Source organism: Echinops telfairi, unplaced genomic scaffold (genome assembly GCF_000313985.2).
Source record: "Echinops telfairi isolate 266 unplaced genomic scaffold, ASM31398v2 ScPeMD7_7415;HRSCAF=8453, whole genome shotgun sequence".
NCBI lineage: Eukaryota > Metazoa > Chordata > Mammalia > Afrosoricida > Tenrecidae > Echinops > Echinops telfairi.
In genome coordinates, this window is record NW_022111315.1 from 1,110,998 (window position 1) to 1,120,496 (window position 9,499).

Consider the following 9,499-nt stretch of genomic DNA (forward strand, 5'->3'; position numbering starts at 1 on the left):
CTTTTGATAGCCAGGCACCATCAGCTTTCTTCACCACATTTGTTTAAGCACCAGCTTTGTCTTCAGTGATCCTGTTGGGAAGGTAAGCATCTCAGAGTGTTGGATTATTTGAACAAAGTGTTCTTGTGTTGAGGGAGTACTTGAGTAGAGGCCCAATGTCCATCTACTTCCTTAATACTAAACCTATAAATGTATGTACATAGATCTATTTCCCCATTGTCATATATAAATATATTTACATATGTACATACCTGTATTTAGATCTCTATAAATGCCCTTTGCCTCCTAGTTCTTTCCTCTATTTCATTTTACTTTCCTCTTGTCTCACTATCATGTTCAGCCTTCATTTGGTTTCAGTAATTCCTCTCGGTTACATTGCCCTTGATTCAGCCCTACCAAACTTCCTACACCCTCCTCACCATCGATTTTCGGTCACTTGTTGTTCCCTTGTTCCTGGGTTTGTTAACACCCACTTCCTTTCCCCTACTTCCCCTTCTCCCATGTCCCCCCAGAACTGTCATCCCTTTGTTCACTCTTCTGGTCCGCCTCTCCCATCCAGATAGAAACAAAGCGACAACAATATGCACAAACACAAGACCGAGCACAACAAAGCAACAATAGAAAATAAAACAATAGCTACAACAACAACAAAAAAAGAGAAAAGAAAAGCCTATAAATAGTTCAAGTTCAATTTGTTGTCCTCTACTAGTATTTTTCAGTCTAGTCTGATGGGGTGCCACGGCCTGGCCCCACAGTCTATTTTGGGTGTTCCCTGGGGACTTCATTGCCCTGCGCCCCTTGCTGCTCTGTTGCACGCCCCCAGCGTCTCGCCTCGGTGTGCTGGGGTCAGGGTGGACACCATTCCCACCGTGTGTCTCCAGTGTTGTCCTCCGTGGTGCTATAGGTCAGTGAGGGATGTCATGTCTTGTGGTGGGGCTTGCCCTACGGTCCTCTCTGTGCATTGGCTGCTTTGAGCAGAAATATTGTCCTCAGGGCTTGGTGGGCCAGGATGTGCTTCACTTTTTCCTCCCCCCTCATTTGCTCCTGTGTGCTCTGATCAGACACGTCCCTCTCCTTGAGCTATAGCTTCAGTGCTGTTCTCTCAAGTGAATTCTTCTGGGGGGAGGGAGGACTGCCCACTTAGTTGGTAATGGGGCCGGCCCCCCAGGCCTCTCTATTGGTTCCCTGCTTCATGCCAGTGTCAGACTTCAACCCGGTGTTCCAAGACAAGAACGCAACACACTGAGATATTATTTAAAACCTCAGTAACTTACCTTTTCTTGGGTTTATATTTCCTTTCCCAAACTAGGTTTAAATCACTTAGGGAAAGGAAATGTGTCTTATATACTTCTTTCTCCATTGCCTCTGTAGCATCTCACATACAATACAAATTTGAAATAATATTGACTTTATTCTTACTTGGCTTGGTTAACATCCTTTTTTGTGGTCTGAAGTTCAAGTACCAATTCTTCCTTTTCCTTTTGCAGACTGATGACCTCCAATTCTAGACTTTTAATGTTATCCTAGAGGTTAATAGGTTAGAGAAAAACAAACTATTACATGGCACATGAAGAAAACTGCTTCAGTATTCATATATGTTGAATTTTACCACTTAAGTTGTGCACTACAAACAGTTGCTCTTGCTTTGATGGAGATTAAAGTCATACAGTGGAAAAACTATGGGCTTAGAATCCAAAGGCCTGGGTTTGAATCTTGAGTCTACCACTTAACTAACTAAATATCTTTGGAAAAGTCATTTAACATCTTAAAGCTGTTATTTTTATACAGAAAAGAGTTAATATAGCAGATTGAGACTATTTGATTCATAAATATCTACTTGCAACATTGGCTCCTTGGCTCATGTCTGCGAGTTTAGATTTTTATAGGGCTCCCACTATTTGTGAACTGTTCACAGTGGGCCATTGTGCCTAAACTGTGTAAACAAAATGAATTATCCTGATATCTGTGCCTTCCTTCTGGGTGTTTGGAATTTGGTACATCATATATCGATCAATCCTGGTAAAAACCCAAGACTCATAGGTTCTGGGGAGATTCCCTGGTAGATAACGTTTTGCATGTGTTGTCACAGGTGCTGGAGGAAATAAGTGCTTTTTGTGTGCCTACACTGGAGTAGAACGCTTAGAAGCTTATGCTAAGTTTCCTCCAAAATTTTGTTTTATGTGCTTTTTCCGTTTGCCAATTTTGCTTTGTATCCGTTGCTGTAATAAACTTTAGCTATGAACATGATTATATCCTGACTACAGCAACCCTCCTTTAGATTCAGCTAAACTATGGGTGGTATCAGCGATAGAAGACATTGTCCTTATCTATGTAAACAATTAACAGTAACATTTAACTCACTGGGTTTTTGCAAAAATCAGAGATAAAAGGAGCAAAATGCACAAAACTGTAGAAATATTCTTATATTTAGAACATTAAAAAATTTGGTCAATAGCAATCCATTTCTACATGTGTATCAGTAAACGATCTAGAAAGTGAAGTTTGGTTATACTCCAAATTGGGAAAAATCCAATGAACAATGAAAATTCAATGAGCATATTTCTTATTTTTCTTATAACTAAAAACAGGTAAATGGAAACTGTGTGAATGAGAGATTAACAGCTAAGACTATAGGCAGAGCCTAGATAAGTACTGGACTGACAAAGAAACAGAAGCACTTCGTTGCTTTGACTTCCATAAAGCTAGTCCTGATGTGCCACAACCATAAGCACAATGGGACTAACAGCTGCCTGGTCTTGCACCATGGTCAATTGAGGAATTGGACTATTCCCATCCATTGAACAGTTTTCCAACCAATGTATGAGCTACATTAGCATGGGCAATGAAAATCAGTCTCACTTTTGTATAGTTATCCAGCACATTTAAACTGTCCGATAACAAGTATATATATTCTCTTCACAATTCATATGCCAGGCTCTCACACTACAGTATATTTCTGAGATGCTGGAAGCTGGGCCGCCAATATTTCAAATACCAGCAGGGTCACCCATGGTGAAAAGGTCTCAGCGAAGCTTGCCGACAAAGAACAGACTTGGAGAAGGGAGAGGCAATACACTTTTATTAACCACCGAAAACCATTCTACTCTTTACCAGAGTAGAAAGTCTCATCTTTCTCCCATGGAGCGACTGGTGGTTTTGAATTGCCGACCTTGCGGTTAGCAGCCCAACCGGTAATAGGGAAGCACATTAACTATTTTTAAAATCTAAGGACTCCACTAGCCTAAACTGGGGCAAAAACAACACGTTTTCTGTCCTGAATATATCCTTTTTTGAAACCAACAATACAACTCAAGTGCGGCCATGCATATTATGCTTTTTCATCATCAGAAATGATGTGCTACTATCCACAAAAGCAAAAAGATGGAAAGAACCAAAAGGCCCACCTGTGGAGGAATGGATAAACTCTGGTACATTCATGGAATGTTAAGCATCTCTAAAAGACAATAATGTAACTGCCAAACACCTCATGACATTTGGTAGATACAGTCAAGAAAGTTAGCCAATCTCATAAAGACATATTGGTTTCTACCTCAAAAGAAACAGACTTTGAAGGCTATTGGGGTGTGCGTGGGGTAGGGTGAGTGGTTTGAGGGAAAGGGAAGGAGAAAGCTAGAGGAGGAAACAGAAAAAAGAACAGAATTTGTATCTGACACACCAAATGAAACGGATGTGCTAGTTTTCCCCCCACTGAATTAAAGATAGATGGTAGAGTTAGCAAATGCTGCCCTATAAATAGTTTACCTGGTACTGGAACTGCATGGGCTGTAGTTGGCTGTCGTTCTGAGTCATTTTCCTAGCTAGGGCCTCTTTCAGTGCAAGGGCTTTATTTAACTCAACCAGCTCCTTAGACATCTGAGCTTGGTGTAGAGCATGCTGAGTGGTGAAAATATCAGAAGACCTGCTGGTCTCTGGATTTGTTTCCACTTGCTGAAAGAAATAAGGATAATGATTTGTTAAATAAACAAGCAACTAGAATTTCTTAGGTACTGTTTTATCACTTCTCGTGGCCAGTTCTCTAATAGAAATGCCCCCACTCTTTTACAGCTGTGGCTTTTGATAAAACATTTGCTTTAAAGACCTGAAATAAACTGAGCTAGTCCATTTCACTGCTCACATAAGCACTTTCTTTTATATACTTCAATTTAATTCTTAGAGTCAACTAAGTCTCCTGATTTTTCTTTTATTGATCTGGACAATATTTCTTTCTTATATCTCCTTCCAATATGAGACATTCCTAGAAATGGTACATTAGGAATGGTGGAAATAGAGAAGAAGCCCCATTTATTCTCACAGAGCTGACGTTTAGTACTTGATTTATCTCTGTGTTAGTCAGGGTTCTCTAGAGAAACAAAATCAGGACACTTATGAATATATATATATATATATGGATAGATTTATACAGCACGAAGGAATATAACAGCTTATTATTCCACACAGCAGTACAGAGGACTCAGTTCAACTCAATTCCATAGAACAGTTAATATACTGGACTTCCTTCAACTCATGAGGGCTCTCGGTCCAAGGTCAAGGAAGCAGACAGCTGAGAGCTGAGTCTTCCCTCGGGCAATGCGGGCAGAGTCCACCCACAGGCAGCAAACAGCAGAGTGGGTCACCAACAGGAGCTTAACGAAGCAGGCCCGGATGGGATATCGAACACAAGTAGTTCAAGACAACAGGATCCACCAGCCAAGCTCAAGCTATGTACACACCAGATGTACACAGCAGCAGCGTGGCAAAGCAGCCACATGATGGTCTGATCACCAGAGAGCAAGAGTGCGAGGGGTGGGCCTTGCCAGCCATTTATCTTTTTGCCTTCCAATTACACTGTGACCTGATTAATCTCACATGTTCTTCTGGGCCAGGTTGGCACAATAAACCTACCTATCACAGTCTGCTATCTCCCCTTTTCCAACATATGAGAACTACTGATATATATTCATTTGAGGAGGAACATGTCATCTCAAGCAAATGATTGTACAATTTTTCATTATGACTCTATTCCATAGCCTTTATCCACTTTCTCTTGTAATGTGATCAGTTGGTTCTTTTAGCCCAGAAAAAACACATGCATAGAAAATTTGGCTCAAAAAGAAATTTTATTTTATTTCTGCTGCAATGCTTTTTGGGGCTTTCTCATAAATTCTTTATTTGTATCGCTCTTAATTTGTTCTCCTACTTATTTTAACTTGTCAGACAGTGGATGGAGAATACTACCATATTACAGGAAATCAGTGAGCCAGATTCTCTGAGAAGTCCTACCATCCATTACTAATAATAATAGTAGAGATAAAACCTATCCAAGTTAGGGGTTTTATGCTCAAGATTTCTGGATTTCTAGGCCATTCTACGGAACATAGTAACAATTGTGAATTATCTTCTTCAGATGAGTGATAAATTATAGAAAATGGCACAGTTAAAGCTCCTAGTTCTACACAAAGGGGTCATTTACTTACAGTTTCTGGTTCCACTGTAGAATCAATGACTGTAGCCATGCCAACAACAGTTTCATCCTGCAGTGAAAAATGTTTGTTTAGAAAAAAAAATCTAGGTGAAACTTTATACTAGTTTAAAAAAATTAAGGTATACACAGAGATCACTTAAGGTGCTAGATCCATTTTGTACACGCTAATACTCTAATAGCCATGAATTTGCACTTTTCCCCTCTCGAGTCTTTTTTATTTATAAAGAGTGATTGTGTCTTCTAAAATTAAATTCATGTGGCAACTGACATACTTACTATACCTCTTCTTCTCTGCTAGAGATAATTGGGCCAGATTGAAACAGTTAGCAATTTCAGCAGGTCAAAGATTAACTCGCTATTTACACATTCTATCCTTTCTTTTTATGTTTCTACAAAGTCAATCTTTATAATGCACAGGCCTAGTTAGTCTCTAAACTGACATAGCAAATATTGCAATGTGGTAGAAAAGCGAATAAAATGAAGGGTTAATTTAAAATTTTATTAGTCAAGGTAGTAAGAGCCTAGGCTATAACAAAAGAAATTCACTGGATGGTTCTCAGGAGAAATGTGCACAGTATGTCAGAAATATACTGAAGCTTTCCCTTCTTAGAGATTAGAGAAGATCACATGCAGCTGGTCCAGTTAGTGGTTACTTGGAAAGAAAGGATAAGCGATGACTCTCTCCCCCAAAGAGCAAATTCCCTTTTGGGGCACTTAGAAGGAAAACCTAAAACCACTTATTAAGCCCAATTTGTTTATATGATATCATATTAGCAAGCTCTTTTCTCCCTTCTGGAATTTAAGCTTTATTTGGCATTTTAACATATGGATTACCATTTCTGTTTAAGTGATTCTGTAGAGCCCTGAGACAAAAGAAGGAAATCTCATGATTAAGAAGATCAGGGTGGGGAAGGCTCTAAGATAGATGTGGTGGTGATTGTACAACTCCCCTTGCTATGATTGAGCGACTGAACTATTCAATTGTATATGTGAATTATGTGCCATTAAAACTGATGGGGGGTGGGGGAAATGTCATTGGTGAAAGAGCACAATAACGAAGAAAAGACAGGGTTATCACATGAAGTCTCGGCATAGCCCCATGAAATATTTCACGTTGTTGCTGAAAGTTGAATCTAAGTATCTTTAAGGCAATAAGTAAAGAATAAGAGCGTTTATAAAGCATTTCCCTTATGCCCAGAATTTCTCAACCAGTGAGCCTCAAAGTAAATTCAAAGGAAGCTACAGTGTTACCGCATTCTTTTTCATTATAATTTACAGTAGTGGTAAATCTCCATATACATATACCACACCCTTTTGAAAAGCAAAGTATTTTAATATATTACAGGATAATGGAGGTCAGGATCAAAGTATACCAATTAAGCCTTAAAGAAGACATGGCTACCTTTGGCTTTCAGCCCAATAAAGAGTTTAAAATGTTAAGGTTTAAGTAGCATGCTAATAAAGGATTCTGTCTTCATTACCCTATATGTAAACATCTAAGAAAAGGACCTATTTCAGCCTCATAGCCCACTTTCTTCTCATCCCAAGACTACAGTTGAGACTCTAATAAGTAAAGGATATGATTTGCTGAAGGGGATAGTCAGGGGAACTAAGATAGGGTATAACATACCACATTAACCAGCAAACTCCTTCAAAATGAAGTTTGGGATTGTGGGCTGTAAGCACAGCAACAGTGTAAGCATGCTTGTTATGCAATTAATCTTGTTTCTGAAAAAGTATTTGTGTGGGAAGTGAAAATATTTTATGCATTTTCTCAAAGGTAACTGCAACAACGATGTTTGCTTGAATTATATTTTAGAGAAAGAAATGGTATAGTTTAGTACTTAAAGTTCCGAGAAGAAGATCCAGAAACACCGGCTGTCTTCATAACTGAAAAGGAGAGTTCACCCTTCACTTAAAAGTTGTTTTAATTCAGGGCATAATCATTTTACATTAGAAACATTTTGCTTTCACTGTAGTTATCAAACCTCCAGGATACTTCAATGTGTATTTTTTTCCCTTTTTAATGCACTTACGAGGATTTCCAAAAAATAGGTTGCTGATTCAAACATCTAGCAGGAATCCTGCATAAATGGTTTACCTGTCTAACTAAAAGAGTGTATAGAAGCCACGGACTTTGTCGGCTTGTGAAAATCCCTAGCACTCTCCTTCTGTGTGTGCCAAGTACATTTTAGTGGTAGACACAATGATTCTATAGAATATCTCCAAAACATCACTACCAACTTCTTCTACAGGTACCCCAGGCATCAGACATACTGCCAGATCCTGATAAGGGTGTCTTAGTTTACTTTATTCATGGAGTTCAAAGAGTTTTCCTCTTCTTTTCCATGTCACTCAATGCCCCACAAACAAGGTTGTATGAAGGCCTCTAAAATTGGTGTAGTGGACACGTACAACAGTACCCTGGCTCACAATTTTCTAAGCTTATAAGCTTTGGCTACAATAGGGCTAGGCAGACAAGACTATCTAAATTATGAGGCAGCTCACAGTAGGTTTTTTTATATCACATATTTCAGCTATACTTAAGGCAAAGTATGTTGCTGAGTGCAGTATAATTGGTCCATACCTTAATGACACTATAACAGAATGAAACACTGTCTGGTCCCATGCCACCCTCCAAATTGTTATGCTTGAGCTCAGTTGCAGTTACTGTGTCAATCCTTGGAGCCATCAGCGGACTTCCCAACCTTGGGTTCATTTGACTTTGCATCTACCACTCTGTGGACTTCCATCTTCCTGGTTCATCAGCCTCCACAGCTACACAAGTTGGAAAAGCCTCCAGTTTACCATCTGTCTCATGGGCCTAAAGCAGAATGGACTTACCTGGTTCTACAACTGAGTGAGTTATTTCTTGATATAAATCTCTTTCTGTATACATACACATATAACTATCACTGGTTTTGTGTCTCTAGAGAACCCAGTTTAACATGATCACCCATTCATTTTTTCTCCCACCATAATTCACTCCCCTTTCCTGCTCTTTACGCTAACTTTCCCACCCCAAACGTTGAACAACATGCACAATAGAAGACCTGCTTATTGGGATAGAATTGTATCAATCATCCTGCAAGAAGTATGAAAACCAATTGGAAGGAGTTGGAAACAACCCAAATTTCCATTAGCAGACGAATGGATTAAAAAACTGTGGCATATACATACAATGCAGTACTATGCATCACTAAAAAGCAGTGTTGAATGCACGAAGCACATCACCGCATGGGAAGAACTGGAGGAAATCATGCTAAGTGAAGTAAGCCAAGCACAAAAGGACAATTACTACATGAGTCCGCTGAGGTAAGCTTAAAAAAATGCAAAAGGGGCATAGGGAAAAGGTTACCTACACAAACATTCCTGGGGTGGGGTCCAGGTAAGGTAGTATGGCAGAGGCCGGACCAAACACAGGGATACTAAATCCAGGGTAGCCAACTAAAAAGGAGGGGGGCGGGGAGAAAAAAAAGACATGTACCAGGTGCACAGGGTACTAACACACCCAAGGGGAGAGTATTGTTTATATCTCCACAGGGAAAGAGGGACCAGACTTCAATCTGGTGCTCCAAGATGTGAATGCAACATACCAGCACGAAGCAGGAAACCAGTAGAGAGATCTGAGGGGCTGTTCCCAATCCCAACTATGTGGACAGCCGCCCCTCCCCCAAGAAGAGTTTACTTTAGAGGACAGCACTGAAGCTACAACTCACGTAGAGGGACGTGTCTGATCAGAGTACACAGGAGAAAATGAAGGGGGAGGAAGAGAGAGTGGAGCACATCCTGGCCCATCAATCCTTGAGGACAATATCCCTGCTCAGAGCAGCCAAGACACAGAGAGGACCATAGGGCTGGCCCTACTACGACACACAACATCCCTCACTGACCCATAGCCCTACAGGAAGCAACAATGGAGACAGTGTGGGAATTGTGCCTGATCTGATCCCACCACACAGAGGCAAAACACTAAGGGCATGCAACAGAACAGCAAGGGGAGCAGAGCAACGAAGC

At 40.2% G+C, this 9,499-nt stretch overlaps 1 protein-coding gene across 1 annotated transcript in view; it reads right to left on the reverse strand.

The window, feature by feature from the left end:
* Positions 1-9,499, reverse strand: part of KIF4A (kinesin family member 4A) — a 187,159-nt gene that overhangs the window by 55,787 nt on the left and 121,873 nt on the right. Inside the window, exons 16-18 of the mRNA XM_045296988.1 lie at positions 5,475-5,531; positions 3,763-3,948; positions 1,420-1,523 (exon numbers count right to left, since the gene is read on the reverse strand). Of these exons, the coding sequence (XP_045152923.1) occupies positions 1,420-1,523; positions 3,763-3,948; positions 5,475-5,531 (347 nt within the window). The remainder of the gene's footprint in view (positions 1-1,419; positions 1,524-3,762; positions 3,949-5,474; positions 5,532-9,499) is intronic.